The following is an 18659-nucleotide window of genomic DNA, read 5'->3' on the forward strand; positions in this document are numbered from 1 at the left end:
GTTTACTAACAGAGTAGTAAGACATGTGTCAGAGTAGTTACATGTGGAGGACATTGTTGAAGTGAATGAAGTTAATGAAAACTCCGGGGATACTTCTACTGTTTCCTTATTAAAAGGGCAAAAAAATCCCAACCATTATGCAACCAAACATTTATTTCAAGGAAAACCTGTCTAATTGACAGATGGGTATCTCATGGTGCTTACAGAAGTCAAACACTAGTGTCTCTGACTGAGAGCTTGATGAGGTTAGATTATTAATTCCTTTTCTCTGTTGTTTATATTCAGAATTTCTTTTCAATTCAGGGAGCCTGTATTGCACACAGTTGAAAAACTGTCATTTTTTAGGAATAACAGGAAATGGGAACATGCTGAAGACTAAACATGCTTCTGTAAGGATATGGAGCATATCAGGGGATTCTTCAGTGCAGCCCTCAACTTGTATTTAAGACTATTCAGCTAAAAAGTGGAATTCTGTGTAGAAGTTGGACTTTGCCTTTTCTGGAAGCATTCAACATCATAGCAAACAGATTCCAGCTACTGATTTATCTGTAGGTTGTTAAAAAGTTTATTTTTCAGGAAGCTTTTGTAGGTTGTTAGTTCATCTTTCAGGGAGCCTTAAGAGCATTAAGGGCATTAATAAATGTTTGTAATCTTGGGAGTTCATAAATTCATTACATCAAGTGTGTAAACAACTGTACATGATAAACTGTATCTAGAGCTCTTCTAGCTTTTTTCAAATTCTGGCACACAGATCTAACCACACCATTAAAGAAACGAAGACTCTATCAACTGTTGGAGTCTGCATTCTCAGAAACATCCACGCCTACTCCTTCTCCATATGCCACACCAACTCATGCTGACATCGCTGCCTCCGAGCCATCATCATTTGCTACTCCTCCAAGGGTAAAAACAGAAGATGAAGCTTGCAGAAATGGTTACAAACCCATCTACTCGCCAGTTACTCCTGTAACTCCATGTATACATGGAAACACCATGCACTTTGAGGTGAGATTTCCAGAGTTCTGAGCGTTCAGGCACTCCAGTGTCAATTGGTATTTGTCTTCCTGCTACAGGGGGGTGTTTTGCAATTCTCTAGGCTAAAAGGGAAACTGATTTGCAATTTCTTCTTTATTTAGAACATTTCCTCACCAGACAGTTCCCCAGAAATAAAAAGGCGAGCTTACAGTCAAGAGGTAAGGATACTTGCAAGAAAGTGCAAATGGTATCAGTTTCACCTGTGTGACTGCGTGGGGTTTGCTAAATGCTTTTCACCAATCAGTGCAGGTTTCCTGGAAAGGGTAACTCCCCTATGGATTTTATTTGCTTATTACCATGTATTTCCACTTTTACCTGTTTAATTTCTTTACTTTAAACTGTTTTACCTCTTCTGCTTCTATCTCTTAAAATCCTGATTGTCTTCATGGAAAGGGGTAACAACTACTGTCGTTGAAAGAGCAGAAAAGCACTTGTGCTTTTCAGGCTGTGGCTGGATCTAAATTAACATGTCGTCTTGTTGCCGTCATCTTTTAATTGGTTTTCCTAAGCCTAATTACGCTTGGAGTGAGAGTGCGGTACAGAAAGGTGTACCTGGTGGGTGTGGGTGGGTGAGTTCGGGAACATCAGCTGCTGTAGGCCTGTTCCGCTGGTGGCCGCTAGGGGTCAGCGCGGCATTGGGACGCGGGAGCTTCCTGCGGCAGCTGCGCTCTCTGTCCAGCCGTGCTGCGACACCAGAACGGAATGGGCGAGGGGCAGCCACGGGAAAGAGATTTAGCGGGGTCATACCTTTGCTTCTGGTGAGTCGTGTAAACGAATGATCCAAATACTCTCTCCTGGGAGTTAAGCATATATTTGTTTTGGTGGGGTGTTTTTAGGTAAAAATCTTAACAATTTCAGTTGGCATTATAAGTAGATGAAAAACTTTGCATATGCAGTCAGCATTTAAGTACAAGGGCTTATAAGTGATTGTTAACATTTTCAAGATTCTCTAAATTTAGCTTGGAGAAGAGGAGCCTGAAGAGTGAGCTCATTAATGTTTATAAAGATGTGAAGAGGTGGTGTTGGGAGGACAGAGACAGGTTCCTCTTAATGACGTCCAGTAATAGGATAAGGGACAATGGGTGCAAGCTGGAGCAGAGGAGGTTCCATGGGAACAGAAGGAAAAACTTTTTTTCACTGTGGTGGTGCCAGAGCCCTGGAGGAGGCTCCTTCTCTGGAGATGTTCCAAGCCCCACGTGGGTGTGTTCCTGTGTGACCTGCTCTAGGTGGTCCTGCTTTTGCAGAGAGGTTGGACTAGATCATCTTCTGAGGTCCCTTCCAACCCCTAACATTCTGTGATTCTGTAACTTGAGGGGTTTTAGTTAGGAACTTGGAATTTGTAGAAATAATTTTGAAAGGGTTCATGATAACCTTAAAATATATTGGTTTAGAAAAGCTGCTTCCAGCCATGCATGTGTACTGGGTTTTACAGTTTAAGAAGTTTCTGTAGTTTAAGAAATGTATTTATTTTTCCTTTCACAGAGTACTGGTTTTAATACTGTCTGAAAATTCGGTGTCTTAGAAAAGCCTTGCTGCTTTTCCTCCCTTCTTGAAATAAATGTTTTTAGAATGAGGATGCCTTTTACACTGAATTAAAACCAAGTGCATTGTAACATCCTGGCCAGAGACTTGCTTTTGTTTAAGCTTTTCCCCTTGTGCTGCTGGTCATAACTAAAACCTGGCATTTAAAGTTTATTTTGACTTTGTGTGTTTTATTAGAATTATTTTACCTAATACGTAGCACTAGCTGAAATAAGTGTCTGGTTGTAGAACAGTTTCTCAAAGAGAGACAGATTCATGGTACTGGGAGGCCTGTAATGACAGTTAAAAGGCACAAATGAACGTTTTGAATAGTTGAATGGATAGTTGCAGTTGTGTTGGAGCGTGGAAGAAGCGTTGACATGTCTTTTCTTCACACAGGGATATGACAGAACATCGATTCAAGCACTCAATTCTTTCAGAAATTCCAACATGACAGAAATGGGCCTGCAAGAAATAAAGACAATTGCATATTCCAGCCCAAGGAATAGGACTGATGTTACACGGCAGTGCACTGGAGAAATGGAATCTGTGTCAGACCTCCAGCTGGGACTCGAAGTAATTGAGCAAAGTGCACTGCATAAAAACCTGGAAGCCCCGCCACACGATAGGACTGATTCAAACAGCCAGTTAGAAACTGCTCATTGTGGGCGGGGCACAATTTACTCTTCCTGGGTAAAAAGTCCCGACAGGACAGGTGTAAATTTCTCAATGAATTCTAATTTAAGGGACTTGACACCTTCACATCAGTTGGAGGTAGGAGGTGGATTCAGAATAAACGAGTCAAAGTGCCTGATTCAAGATGATGCTAGAGGCATGTTCATGGAAGCATCTGTTTTTTGTACTTCAGAAGATGGAATTGCATCTGGCTTTGGAAGGACTGTCAATGACAACTTGATGGATGGAAATTGCACACCCCAGAATCCTCCACAGAAGAAAAAGGTTATAATTTTTAAAATAATTTGGTCTGGTTTATGGCGATATCATTAATAGATGATAGAATAGAAAGAACCATGATACAGTAAAAAATCATCTGATGGCCCACCTTTGGTAGATACTAATCAGGGGAAATAATGAAGATAAGGAGTACAGCTGCACATGCCTTTTAGAGTGCATTTCTATCTATTACTCGGAAGAAAAAAATCCCTAATTTTCTTGAGTCTTAAATGAATTGCTTAATAAACAATTTCAGGTTTAAACATGGTTGCTTATACTAGCAAGTAGTAAAAACCTCTTACACAGAATATACACTAGCTCCATAGAGATCACATACTCTGAATATTTCTTAGTGCAGTTTCTTGAAGAAATTCATAACATATTTGTGGTATAAAAACTTCAAAACCCTGAATGTTACCTGTACATTTGAGGTATCCTGGTTTCACAGAATCCTTTGTTCAAGAAATAATTTTCTTGGCTTAATTTCTTTTCTCTTTGCCATTTTTTTTCCTAAAATACTGTGAAAAAGAAGCACAATCTAGATTTGCTTACTCTCATGAAACAGTTCTTACTGGTAAGTTGTTGTGGTCATGGCCAGCTCAACCCAGAACTGGAAGTTACTATCTCTAACTGGATTTGACTGCACTCGATTGTTGGGTTGGGCTCCTTTTGCTCCTTGCAGAGGCTGTGACAAACATGGAAGGTGGTAGCCTCCAGTAGCACAGCTTGCCAGTTCTGTCTCATAACAGGATGTAGTAATAGTTTTTAATGGAAAGGTGTGATTTATCTTCTCCGCAGAGGTAATGACAGAGAAGGGGCATGGGCACATTCATATGCACACACAGTGCAGAGTGTGAGCTTGTGGTCCCACTGCACCCCTGGTACACGCTGCCGCCTCTGTGCCTTGGGGGCACCCTGCTAGGGAGCACTTTGGATTTTTCCTTCAGAAGTTCTCCATCAGAACTGCATTTTTGTTTACTTTGCCTCAAACTGCAACACAATTGAAAAGCTCAGTTCTTACCTGGTCCTGACCCTGGCAGCCATATAGATCCTGTGTGTTATTGTAGCCCTGCTGTTTTGGCAAAGCCAAAGAATTGTGTGAACCCAAAATCTCTGTACTTTTACATTCTTTGCCTGAAAGCTAATTCATTTTCAAATGCTGGCAACACTTAGTGCTTTACTAACACTACCCCTTTCTCTTGCTGACAAGGATTGCTACTGCCCAAGGTCTACTCTAGTGTCCGAATGAAAAAAAGGCATGGCTTGCCCCAACACCCCACACTTCCCAGGATTTCTGTCTCCAAGTCTCTGAAGAAATAAACCAGTTTTATCTGTACCCTTGAAATAATGGAGTTTAGGATCTTCCAGGGCACATAAAAGAAATACAGTTTTACACTGTGTCAGAAAAATGGAAGAAATCTCACCTAAGGAATTTTGTAGGAGAATAAAAGCTTTTCCCAGCATCACATAAGACACAGTTACTGTGGAAGAGGTTTCTCCACACTTCTGTGGGCATTTGTTCCTCCTTTCTCTCACTGTTGTACAGGTTTATGCCATTTCAGTATGGTCCTGTATATCTGAGCCACACCATGTAGATTTCATCCATTCCTAACTTCTAAGCTTTCTTTAAGCACTGTTCTTCAGGATAGCCCATTTGTGTGGTCACAGAATCACAGAACATTAGAGGTTTGGAAGGGACCTCCAGAGATCTGCAGATCCAACCTCCCTGCCAAGACAGGATCCTCTAGGGTAGTTCACACAGGAATGCATCCAGGATGGTATGAAAAGTTTTCAGAGAAGGAGACTTCGTTACCTCTCTGGGCAGCCTGTTCCAGGGCTCTGTCACTCTCACTGTAAAGAAGCTTCTCATGTTAAAGAGAAACCTTGTACATCCCAATTTGTAGCTGTTGATCCTTGTCTGATTGCTGCTGACCAGTGAAAAGAGGTTAGCCTGCTCCACTGGACACCCACACCTCAGATTATAGAATCAGAATGTCAGGGGCTGGAACGGACCTACGGACCTTGAAAGATCATCTAGTCCAACCCCTCTGCCAGAGCAGGATCACACAGGACTTCATTCATGTCTAAATAATAGAAATTGTTTGAAAGCAAGATCAATTCTTGAACTGTATGAGAAAATCAGATATTTTTAACTATTCTTACTCTGGAACATATAAATGAATCTTTAATGGATAGATGTGTTGGAAAGCAAACAACCAACCCTAGGGCCACAAACGAGCTGCTGTACTTCTCAATAAAAGCAGACATCTTTTTCTACACTGACAGAAAAACCAAGCCAGTTAAACATGATTTTTTTTTCATTATTGTACTTGGGTTCTGGATGCTTTATGCTTCAGAGTAGGATGTTGATAATTGCAAGGGAAAAATTAGATGTTCAGTAATGACACTATATCAGTGGAAGCGCCATTTAATAAGATATATATATGAAAGTCAATATTTCAGCTTTCTGCTTCAAATCCTGAAGATACTTAGTGAAAATGTCTTGGGAATTTATTTTGTCACTGAAGGTATTTTCCCCTTCATGTCTCACTGTTTTTAGTAATAAAATGTACCTAGAATTTAATTTAATCATCTCTTCTAGATTGCAGTAATGACAGAAATTCAGAATAAACTGGGAGAAGAGAATGGAAGTCTTAAATGCTATTATGTTAGGAACAATGTATGAAGAGCTCAGAGATACGTGCAGTACAGTAAAGCAGAAGGATGATGAGGGAATCACATCCTGCTGTCAACTTGAGATCTCGTAAAAACACTTTTGCTTTTACCATTGGACTCTTATTAAACTCTGTAGTCCCAGGAAAAACTGTAAAGTCCCTTGCAGCTTCAGCCAACAGTATAACTTCAACAAACTTTTTGCTGACCTCCATCACACTTCCTTTCTTGGCAGCAGCTATTTTCTTTGTATTGTCTTTACAGACATCAGTAGCTCAGTACTCTGTGAATTCACTGCAGATACAGTGAAGTATTTTCCATCAATCTATCCCCATTTTCTTTTGGAGGCAGGCAAATGGCATGTCTTACTGAAATATTAGTTGTTTGCTTTCTCAGCGTTTCAATTCAATGGAAACTTGCCTTTTAATATTCCTTTTGTTGTGTTTGTTTGTTCTCTCCTTAGGTATCCTTGTTAGAATACCGTAAGAGACAACGAGAAGCTAGAAAAAGTGGCTCCAAGACAGAAAGTTTCCCCCTGGTTACTGTATCTCCTCAGGCTGCTAGTGGAGGAAATATTAGTACCACCAATAGTGCTAACGATGGCTATAACAACAGTGGTGAAAATGGGGAGCAAACTGATAACGCTGCAAGCCTCCCTTTACCACTGCCTGCTGCTGTTTATAATGCATCTCCAGAAGATGTTGGCAACAGCTGTGCAGTTAAGGAATCTTCCAGTGAGAAGAATGAACCAGAAGTTCAGTGGTAAGCCACAAAGCTACAGAATTGGAATGCTGAAGAATTAATTCTAATTTGATACCGGTGCTGTTGCACATCACTGCTTGGGAACTTTTCTTCCAGATTAGTCAAGAGTTGCCTTGCCTCTTTCCTCAGAACCATATCAGATATCTCAAACAGTAGAGTGTATGTAAAATTACCTCTGTAAGATTCTAGTTAATTCATTTTCATTCTGCTTTGCTTCTGCATTTTCTAAGTGAAAAACAGATACGGGTTTGAGCAAGACAAGTTGCAGTAGGTAAAGTGCACTTGTAAACGTGTAGAGAATAGCATCAATGAGTAGGTACGTGCCTGCCACCACTGTGCTGGCTGGGCTGTGTGTACTTGCTGAGGAAGGTGTGTGGAAGGGAAGAACAGTTGGATAGAGGATGCTGTAATGGCTGTGAGAGACTTTGAGTCTTCTCAGTGTGGCCTTGGCTCTGCACTCAGACACTTCTTCTGTCTGTAGGCTGAAAAGATTATTTTTTCATCTTAAATCACAAAACCTTTCTCAAAGTACTGTGGGGAAGAAGGGTGGAAAAGGAAAATAATCTGTATTGACTAGCAAAAGCTGCTGAAGACTTTAGGTCATCTGTTTTCCAGAGATCTGGCTGGAGTGTGTTCATGGTGTTTGCTATTACTTAAGTGCAGTGAGCAGGGCTGCATGCAGTCTGCCTAATGATTCCTTCTGCTTAGGTACAGAGCAGGTGGTGACACTTGCATCATTGCTTATTAAATGGTCTCCCTGTGTGCAGACCATATGCTCTGTTAGATGCTGTGCCAGATAACTCCAACAAACCAGAAATCCTGTGGAGAGATTCATTGTGAGGGCAGGATGAAATAGAATGACTTGGAGTCTGTGTAAATTTTGCACACTTAAGGCATTTTGGTACTCTTAAGATAGATTGTCAGCTCTGGTGAAGCAGTCCCCAGAATGTTACTCGGCACAAGATAAATCCTGCAGATGTTCTTTATGCTCTAGTGAGGACCTAACAGTGTTAGGGATGAACATGGGCTGACGAGTTGAATATCCTTCTGCTCAGCTGCTCCAGCTATTTCAAAATAGGAGTAGTTTGTAGAGCCTATTGAAGGGAGCCTGTGAAGTTTCACTGTAAAAAAGGGGCTGTAAGTTCACTATGGAGAAACTACATTCTAAACAAAGAATGTGGAAAAAGGTTAAAGGGAGAAGAATTAATTTATCAGTAAATTTTTGCACTATTTTTGCAGGCAGCAGCAAAAGTTATTTTAGTACAACAGTGTCGCAGTGTAATGCTGTACCTGCTCGCTTGAAAGAACGTATTTTGTGCAGCACTGTCTTTGCTTTCTTGATCAGGTTGTGATTGTCAGATGTAGTTGATTATGGAAGCGATGACAGTCATTTTATCCCCACTCTCTGGCAGGTCAAATGTAGAAACTTAAAAGGAGATAGACTTGTAGTTGTGCAGTGTTTACAACTATGGATTCACTATTACAGAGCAAAATCTTAGGAAGACTGCTTCCACCTTGGGAAGAAGACAATTTTCTCCAAAAAGCAATGTGAAGCAGTACCTGTAACTTATTCTGAGCAGGTGGAAAATTAAGAACTACTCTAAAAAAAAACAAACCAAAACAAACAAACAAACAAAACAACCCCAACAACCAAACCCCACCTACACAGATGGTATTTCCATATTAGGAAGAATTGTCAGTTTGTGTAATATGAATATACCAATTTCCTGCAACGTCATAAAAGTGGAAGAAAGCAATACAAAATACTTGGGTCACATTTCCTTATGTACAAGCAGATATTTGGCTCATACATACAGTCAACACCGTACACTTTCTCTGACACAGTATTTCTGCATGTGCATTGTCCTGTGTCGGGTCTCTGGAAGTACATCCTCTTAAACTGAGTACGTCCTGCTCTTTTCCAGGACTGCATCAACCTCTGTGGAACAAGTGAGAGAACGGAGTTATCAGAGAGCTTTACTTCTCAGTGATCACAGGAAAGACAAGGACAGTGGTGAGTTGATTTATCATGTTGAAGGTAGATCAGTCACACCAGTCCCCCTCCATGGTTATCTGGAATCATTCTAATAATATGTTTGGGTCTGCTTCATCTGTAGGGGGAGAATCACCTTGTAGCCCATGCTCACCGTCTCATGTTCAGTCTCCACCTTCATCTCATTCAAATCTCATTTCCCAGTTGCAGCTTAAGGTTCCTTCTTTCACTGAATTTATGGAAGGTCAGTAAGCAGATGACCTTGTATGACAGTTGACCTATTGAATAGTCTCTTTGAAAGAGCTAATAAAATTGTTGTAAGACGACTTAGCAAAGACCGCTAAGCATAAGACCAGATTTCCCCACTCCTTACCATTATCTCTGCTTTATTTCTGTAGAGCCTGATACTGAAAATCCAGAGCCTACTTCTGAATGTCTGTCCCCAGATACTTCACAAAGGACATGTAAAAGCCCATCAAAAGCAAGCAAGGTAATGGACAGGGTGTGCGGGCACATGTATGGTGTAGAAAATCCATATGAAAATATACACACATCCTATGTACCTTACAAAATGTTCCTCTGTCTCTGCCGTAATTTCACACAGGTAAACATGTTGGTCCATGCACACAAAGCTTATTTATGTCCTGCTCTTTCAGTAGCTGAGCATGCAAATAGGAGGCACAGAAGAGGCGTGTCTGATGTGTCAGTTTAGGCTCAGAACTGACAGTCAGAACGTGATTTACGTACCTTGTACCTTAGCCTCTTGCCATCTCAGGGTTTGGCACCGATGAGAAAGATGCTGAGCAGCTGCCTGTACAGTATTAAGTGAAGTAATTCAGGTTGCATTGTTCAGTCTGTGTGCTTGCACTGTGCCAGCTTCAAAATGTTGAATCAGTCTGAAAATGGCATTACTTTTGTTAAGTGGGCTTGTCTGTAATGATTTTTGGTCAGACTGAGAAAGCAAAGACATTAACAGGTTCTGCTTTTGACCTGACACATCCAGTTTCTGTTAGTAGTTCAAAATAGACTTTGTGGTCTTCTTTGGAAGGCTGAGACACACTTGTTAAAAATAACTGCCTTGTTCAGTTTAAGCTTTCTATTGTTGCTGGTCTTCTTACACCCAATGCACATCCTGTGCCTCAACACTTCTTTTCTCCCTGCAGGAGGAAACCCTCAGATGTTGTTCTTGTTCTAACGCTCATGTAATTGAATGCTTTGCACTGACTTTCTTTTCCTTCCAGCCCTCTTCACCGAGTCCTGGAGTTTCAACACAGTCCCTTGGGAAAACTCCCACCAAAACAGATTCGCACTGGGAAGCTGCAGCTAACGCACCTGAGGCTGAATGTGTGAACCACCCAAAATCTGAGCTGCAACAAAAGCAGCCAGCAAACAGCGTCCAAGCACTTTCAAAAAATCATCCACCTCAGCCACATCTGCGCAGCTCTGCCGAGCAACTTTCACACCCACAGAAGCTGCCTTCTGCACCTTTGAAGCTGCATTGCCCCCCTTCACCACACCTGGAGAATCCTCCCAAGTCGTCCACCCCTCACGCGCCTGTGCAGCATGGATACCTTTCACCAAAGCCTCACTCGCAGCAGTTGGGATCCCCATACAGACCTCATCATCCTCAGTCACCTCAAGTTGGAACACCCCAGAGGGAAACGCACCGGAACTTTTATCCAGCAGCGCCAACCCTTCAGCCAAGTACTCAACAGCAGGCTAGCGGACCCCTCTTCACTCAGCCAACTTCAGGACAATCTGCGGCTTCCTACAGCCAATTTAACCAACAAAATTTGAACAGCAATGCACCACCTCCCCCGCCCCCCCCCACCTCCTTCTTCTACTTACTTTCAAAGCCAGCAACCCTCTGGAAACTTTCAGAGTTACAGTCAGTTGAAGGGCAGCATACCCCAACAGACTGTGTTTTCATCTGGACCAAACCAAGCACTTCCTAGCACTGCGGGTCAACAAACAGTGCCGGGACACCATGTAACTGCAGGGCATTTCTTGCCATCTCAGAACCCTAGTATTCATCACCAGGCATCAGCATCTGCTGCTCCTCCTCCTCCTCCACCACCACCTGCTCCAGGACCTCACCTCGTACAGCAGCAAAGTACTCATCAGCAGCACTCTGTAGCACACGTCGTTGGTCCAGTTCACGCCGTGGCAGTAGCTCCTGGATCACACGTTCATTCTCAAGCTGCTGGTCACCATTTGCCACCGCCACCTCCACCGCCAGGTCCTCTCCCCCACCACCAACCGCCCCATCCTTCAACTGGACACCAAGGTTTGCAAGCACAACACCAGCATGTTGTAAACTCTGCACCTCCCCCTCCTCCTCCCCCACCCTCCAGTGTTACCGGCTCGGGGCATCACCCAGCATCAGCACAAGGGTTACATCACCCATCTCATCAAGCGCCCCCCCATTTTCCTTCAAATGCTCACACGAGCGTTTCCTCCTATTCCTCACAAGCCCCACATCACACAACACTAGGACCTGGACCTCAACATCAGCCTGCTGGAACAGGACCTCATTGCCCACTCCCTGGTCAGGGTCCTCACATCCAACCTCAAGGACCAAACAGTATCACAACACCCACCGCTTCAGGGTTCTGCCCTCACCCTGGCTCTGTCACCTTGCCCCACGGAGTGCAGGGGCCACAGCAGGCCTCGCCGGTGCCTGGACAGATCCCTATTCACAGAGCACAGGTGCCACCCACTTTTCAGAACAATTACCATGGTTCAGGGTGGCATTAAAACCGACCCCTCTAATACTAAACATTTTTAAAATGTTGTGTAATATAAACTGTGTATATTTCATATGTACCTGTTGGAGGTACTTTTTAAAGCTTGTACATGATACTTTGTATAAAAGCAGACACCAGTGCTCTTTCATTGTATTCCTTCCATTTTTTTTTCTTTTTAAAATTCCTGAGAATGTGCTGTTAAGCCAGTATTAGGTATTTCTTTTTACTTTGTACGTGAACATTCCAGCTGTGTTGGGTTTGTTTTGTTTTTTTTTTTCCTGGGCAGTAGGTTTGATGCTGCAAAACCTTTAAAATTTTATCGTTGCAGTTAAATTCATTTAGTGAATGTTTTCTATATTACTTTTATACACATGTAATTAAATAAGTATGCAGGCTAAGTGATGGCACTAACATTTTTTTCTCCCCTCCCTCCCCCCCATTTTCCTTCTGTCAGCAATCCTTTGTGTGCATAGAGATAGGAAAAGATGCAATACAACTTTTTATAGTTTTGGTGTGGACATGGCTTTTTGTTTCATCAGTTATTTGCAGAAATTGTAATTTAATGTATAGAGCGTTTCTAATGTTTGGAGTCCTGTAAATACTGCATTTCTTTGGCTTGTACAATTGCTTCGACGCCCTTCATTTGATATAGTATTGTATATAAGTCTCTTTTGAAGAAAAAAAACCAAAACAAAAAGAAAAAAAAGAAGTGTGATCTTTGTGAAAGTAGTACAGTATATGATCCTTAATTTTTTTTTAATATACTGTCACATTGCAGCACTGGTTGGGCATTTTAATTCATGTTAATAAATCACAGTTATGTCAGTTTTAACTGCTTGTCCTGGAAGGATGGTATGTCTTCAGGGAAGTGCCCTGAAGGGGCTGTTCCCTGAACGAGGGAGGTCTGTTTATTTCTTCTCCTGCTTCTAGAGGTGAGGTAAGAACTGCTCTGCGCAGAGCAGGCTCTGGTGTCAGTTATTGACTGGTGAATGGGTGTTCATTGTGCTGCACAGCAGCCTGTACACACCAGCACTGCTGCACTAATGCTGCTCTCTGACCTCAGTTGCAGACCACAGAACCAGGTGCACCCTGCACTATGTTCCTGTCCTCCTCCAGTGGATCTGCAGGTCTTCCTGCTGGTGCGACTGTGTGGGCACTGATGCTGTCAGACTCTCCAGACTGGAAAGTTTAAAAACAAGCTCAATTGTTTGTAATGCAGCTTCTCATCACTGCAGAGACCCTCTTGCTGAAGGAGAGCTGAGTGAGTGGTGCTCCAGTGGGGTATGGGTTATTATATAAATAAGTGTGTGTATACACACACAGAGCAGAGTCTGTATATATATATATGTGTGTGTATATGTGTGCTCACACACAGGTTCAATTATTTATTTATTTTAAGGAAGTGGTTTACTCCTGTTCAGCATTAGCAGCTAAGATAGTGCAGATTTCTTCAATAACTGGTGTGTGACAGTGTCCTTACTTTTTTCAGCAGTGACTGCTCTAAGTTCTGCTCACCTAACAGGACTGTGCTTGATGACTCCAGCCCTGAAAACCAGAGAAGAAAACCTGAAATGTGATGTGAATTGACTGTTTCTGCTCACTGAAAAAAGGGGTAATTCTTTTTAACACGTAGAAAAGATTTTGGGCTATTTTAAATTCTAATTTGCCTCTAATTATTGGTGGGGGAAAAGTAAAAATAGCACACTAGAAATACTGTGCTGAACAACTGCTGGCTGTACAAAGCATGTGCTGTACAGAATACCTGAGGTGGTGTATTAGCATCAAGTAGAACAGGACGGACTTGATGCATTTAGAGGACTTACTGATTGTATGATTAGGCCATCAGTAGCAACAGAAACCCAGTGCCATTCAACTACTTGGACACTGATGTTGGGAAAAAACCTGGCTCAGCCCCTATAGCCCCTTTCCATTCCTCCAGGCAGCAGGTGATCACAGCCTCTCTGATACCAAAGTGCTCTACAAGGTGAGCTCTTAGAGCAGCACGAAAAGGTGATGTGCTGGAGGGCAGACCGGGACCAGTACTATGCATGGTCCCTTGAGTTCTGGGGTATTGCCGTGTGCCAGACAGAGGTATTGTACGGTTACATGCCTCAGCTGGTTTGCATTTCAGCTGGCATGGCATTCGAGTGCTGGTATTCAGGGGTTAAGGCTTCTGATGAATTGCAGTAACTAGAGACTACCAGGGGCTAGGCCAGGTGAGAACTGAACGTAATTTTTACCTCTAGGTCTGGAGTCCGTTGTGCCACTGTCCTGTTCACATGTGTTGTCCATGCAGCAGTTAGAGCAGTTCCAGCATGAAGCACTCTGTGGAGGGTGAGGACCTGCGGTCCTGAAACCCAGCTCCTGGTAGGCCTCAGCATGTGGGCACAAGTTTCTCTGCACTGGTGCGTGTCCCTCACTCTGGTGGCTTTGTAGCCTCTCTGTGGAGGAGTGGCTGCACCAGCCTATTGGGGATGGGGCTGTCTTTGGCTTTCTTACAGTAGTTAAACACCGAGTAAGAAACATTCTTTGCTCAGTTTTACTGTGTTTCACCTAGCAACCACTGCCATGCAGCCCCTTGTGCCCTGGTATCCTTCAGGATACTCTGATGGCTGCAGGGTGATACAGGTTACAGATTAGCACAGAAAGCTGCTCTTCACTTTGTCCAGATTAGACCAGCTCCCACCCACCACTGCCATGCCACAGATCACTAGCAAACAAACAGCTGGGAGTAAGAGCTAGCAAGGATTCCAATGACCAGCACACTGAAAAAACAAAACACTTTAATTAGACAACTGCAAGCACCTCAAACAACTGGTTATTGTTACAGCATGGGGCTATCTTCTCACAATCTAGTTATTGCAAAGGCATGTGAATAAATTTCATATGGACACGGTCAAGAAAAAAAGTGGCACCGTAGTTACATGAAGATCAGAAGTAAGCTTACATTCATCCCACTGACTTCTGCCAGAGGCCCAACCGCACCTCTGTACTGTACATTCTACAATCCGTATTGCCTATGAGCTTCAGCCTACGCAGCTTGCTTTTTTTTCCTAGGAAACACCTAATTGTTGCGTGCAACTTACAACAGGTAATTGTCTGCCTAGTAATGGGAAAGAATAAAGCTAGTGCAATTCGGTTTAGAAACATGTAAAGCTATGAATGGAATGAGCATGATCTTCCTTCTGGCATTACTGTGCCCACTGCACTGTCCATATTTGCAGGTCTGTGTAAAAGAGGTCAGCAATTCTTACACATAGGGTGGTTCTCATGCTCAACTGTTAATTTATGTCTTCTTTTTTTCTCTTAAGGTATAATACAACTTGCAGTGCTTATAAAAAGGCAACGCCATATGGTACCATGTCTTCGCTATCACATTGTAAGGGAAATTGCTAATTTTTCTTTTCCTTAAAAGCACTTAAAATAGGCAAAAAGTTCTAAAAGGGAATGCTAAATGATAATGCATACTTTATTTGAAAGAAGTCTAGCCTTCCTTTAAAGTGCCATTTGGGGAATGAAATCCTGTAAACCAGAGCCACTTTGTTTAAAACCCAATGAGCAGGAACTGCCGCAAGAATAGAAAGTTCACACAATTCCTTAAAGCGGTTTTAAGTCCACTACGTGCAACTGGTTTGCTATAAAGCTCTCTAAAACTTAAGTAGCTTTACTCTGAAATTGAGTCCCCAGTCCCATATTGAAATGGCAATAAACATTTACAGGTGCATTTACATACACTATAGTACAGGAGTGACTTCCCTTTGCCAGAAGAGAAAATTGTACAGTTCCTCACCGTAACTCGGTTCTGACTCCATAAATTTCTTACACTTGTAAATTATATAATATGCATCAGCTAAAATATTTTATTATTACTTTTTTTCATAAATAGTTACAAAACTTGCCAAAACACATGGGGGTAGGTTTCCTTTTTTCAAAAATCTGACAGCTGAATGCCACACAACACAAGAAACAATGCTTAAAGACACAGTTAAGTGTTTTCTGAAGTAAGTGGGTGAGTAAACTACTAGCTGAAGACAAAAAAGAAAGACTACCCTTCCCCAAGAACACAGTGCACAAAAAAGCAAAATGTCAAACAGTACCTCAAGCAAAATAAAGGTCTGAGGATTGAAGCCAGCTCACGTGTGATCCTGCTAAAGAATTTGTGACAGTCACCCTTTAGGTCCGACGCACTGGAAAGTGGTTGCTGGCTTTTTTGTACAGCTGGGAGACTCTGCTAAGAATTCAGCCACGGATGCCTGAGGCATTCTCCAGCTGAAGCACGTTTCTCTGGGACCATTTCTAGCATGGGGATCAGGAAATCTGTAAACTGTGCAGCATCTTCGTGAGGCCAACCATACTTCTCCACGAGCACATCAAAAAGACTCCAAGGTTTCAGCTTGGTAATGTGTCGGAGCTCCCCTGCAAACAGAAACATTACTGGCATTAGAAAAATACCGCCTGATCCCTGTCCACAGCTAAGCCCTGTTTTGGTTTTTTTCCCACTCTGCATTCACAGCCCCTTGCCAAGGCTGAGAACCGTCATTTAGGAAGGGCAGGACACAGCAAGCTTGCTCAAGGTCACCAGAGAGACTGTAAGTCCAGTGTCAAAGCCAGGAACTCGTTCCTATGGCAAACCATATTTACATCTGGACTCCGCTGCAGCACCACTTCTGCTTTTCCTTGCTGTCTTCGTTCTGTCCCCACACACAAAGGCACTCAACCACGCACCAGTTCACACTCTGACAGAAGAACACCATGGGCCAAAACCCCCACATTTCACAACAACTGCTCCCATGCCAAGGTGAAGGTTGTGGCATTTGCCAGCAGTGACTCCCACACCGAGCCAAGCCCTGGGAGATTCTGCAACACTGTCTTGGCAAATGTCCCCAGGACATACGCTGGCTTAAGCATTCCTGAGAGAGAAGTGCCTGCTGCTGCCAGCATCTCCTTCAAACAGCAGCTGGAGGATTTGAATTCCATCAAAATTTGCTCAACCTGGCAATGTGTTTCAGACCAAAGCAAACAAAAGAGACAGGAATCTTCTGCCACTCAAACCAGCAATAGCGTTGAGGTCTAGGCTATCTCGTATGATGGCAATGGTTCTTCTGTCTGCTTGCAGTTCCTCTGCTGTCATCTCTGTTTCCCAGGGGATACATCTGGGCCAGATAGCCTCCACGCTTCAGAAACCACTGCATTGTCCCCTGCACTGCTGATGAAGGTGGTAATTTCTCACCCAGTATTGGAAGGTGAACGTGACTCACCCATAGCTTCACGAGCACACTACAGCACAGGCTGAAGTGGCTTGGCAAATTCATTTGTAGTCCCTGCCCATAAATTGCCATCAGATGTCAGCTCACACTTTCTCTGCATCCCTGTTGATACAGAGCTTTCAGGACAGACTTCATGAGCATCTGCATGCTATTAATGGATTCAAACTGTCACACACTCAGCAGAACAGGCTCCTGCTACTTCAGGCCAGAGCAGGACATACTGGGCAGTGTGGTACACTTGCAAAAGCAGCTTTCCAAGTGTTATCACAGAGGCCCTAGAAGAGCTGGTGTGCAAACTGTAGATCACTTACAAGAGAAAGAGAAGACACCTGCTGGTAATGCAGAGTAAGACGTGCTGCCCACAGGGTAGGAGGAGTTTTGACACAGCAAAATGACAGCAGAACTGCATCTATACATTTACAGCACGAGCTTGCCCACCAGTACTCACAAGTCAAACGAGCAAGGGCTTTGGTTTTGGCCCACACTGTCCCAGCAGTGCCTTCATTCCAGGCTCTTTTCCTAGACTCACAGAATCACCAAGGCCAGAAAAGACCTCTGAGATCATGAGGTCCAGCCTATAACCTAACACCACCACATCAGCTAAACTATGCCACCAAGTGCCTCATTCAATCTTAAAAAACCACCTCCCTGGGCAGTCCATTCCAGTGCCTAAAACCTTTGTGTAACTAAAAAGTAACTGCTGGAAACCTTACCCTGTGTAGCTTTCAAAGAGTGTTTCTCAGTGACCACTACCAAGAACAGGTGGCAAACTACCTCGTGAGGAGATCTAAACTCAAACAACTGGCAAACAGTTACAGAAAACAGTGACTTGTTACTGACTGCAAGCAAAACATAACCTAAAAACAAGCAAGCAAGACCAAACACTTCAGGCTGTGTCCATAGCTCCCCCAGCTGCAGGGGCTGTCATGATGATGTACCAGAGCAGCTTTGGGGAAGTGTGTTTCCACATGGCACTGCCTTCCTCTTTGTCTCCACATTATATACTCAGGCTGTATAAAGATTGAAGGTGCCCCTGTGGGAGCCAAGTTCCTGCTCTCTGAATACTTAGCTCTTGAGGTCCCTTTCCAGCCGAGTGCATTCTCTGATTCTATGTCCCTGCAGAGAGGTGGACTAGATGACCTTTAAAGGTACTTTCCAATCTGAAACACTCCATGATTCTATGATTCCTTGCTACAGCTTCCAATAGGCAAAGCCAGTACTCAGCCAACATCTTGCACAGGTTTAGCTCACAAGGAAACAGAGCTATCAACTACGATAAGAAACATAAAACCTCTTTTTCCCCCACCATGTTGTGGTTTAAGTTTTAGTGCCAAAGCATATAAATCATTTTTACAAATAGCAGGAAGGAGGCCCTGGAGAAAAGGACTCAGTGGAGTTATTACTGGGCTCCATCAAGACAAGACCCTATAAAAACCGCGACCATTTTTGTTACAGTGACTAAAAAGTGACTTCAAAATGCTTTCCCTTTTCTAAGCGCCCCCTCCTGTTTGAATGTCACCAACTGCTTCAGGCGTTTCACGGGAAGAGGCACTCAATCCTGTAAACTCACTGCTTGGTGACACTCTTCCTTCTGTGCCTGTGAATTCAGTAGGACCATTCAAACATCTAAAGCGCCACTCTGAGACTGATTTATGGACAGGAAAAACACCCAAACCGTGATGACTTTTACCCAAGGTTTGCAAGAAG

At 43.1% G+C, this 18659-nt stretch overlaps 2 protein-coding genes across 9 annotated transcripts in view; one reads left to right on the forward strand and one right to left on the reverse strand.

Annotated features, from left to right (window-relative positions):
- Positions 1 to 12517, forward strand: part of KMT2E (lysine methyltransferase 2E (inactive)) — a 61870-nt gene extending 49353 nt beyond the window's left edge. Inside the window, 9 exon segments of the mRNA XM_064165953.1 lie at positions 752 to 1005; positions 1137 to 1193; positions 2956 to 3516; positions 6647 to 6945; positions 8871 to 8959; positions 9063 to 9182; positions 9337 to 9428; positions 10180 to 10758; positions 10760 to 12517. Coding sequence (XP_064022023.1) covers positions 752 to 1005; positions 1137 to 1193; positions 2956 to 3516; positions 6647 to 6945; positions 8871 to 8959; positions 9063 to 9182; positions 9337 to 9428; positions 10180 to 10758; positions 10760 to 11695 — 2987 coding nt within the window. The 3' untranslated portion in view covers positions 11696 to 12517.
- Positions 12518 to 14451: 1934 nt separating this feature from the next.
- Positions 14452 to 18659, reverse strand: part of SRPK2 (SRSF protein kinase 2) — a 130219-nt gene continuing 126011 nt past the window's right edge. For all 8 annotated transcript variants that reach the window (XM_064165958.1, XM_064165961.1, XM_064165959.1 and 5 more), the window contains one exon: positions 14452 to 16101. In XM_064165958.1, coding sequence (XP_064022028.1) covers positions 15917 to 16101 — 185 coding nt within the window. In that variant the 3' untranslated portion in view covers positions 14452 to 15916. The remainder of the gene's footprint in view (positions 16102 to 18659) is intronic.

This window comes from Pogoniulus pusillus, chromosome 27 (assembly GCF_015220805.1).
Source record: "Pogoniulus pusillus isolate bPogPus1 chromosome 27, bPogPus1.pri, whole genome shotgun sequence".
Classification (NCBI taxonomy): domain Eukaryota; kingdom Metazoa; phylum Chordata; class Aves; order Piciformes; family Lybiidae; genus Pogoniulus; species Pogoniulus pusillus.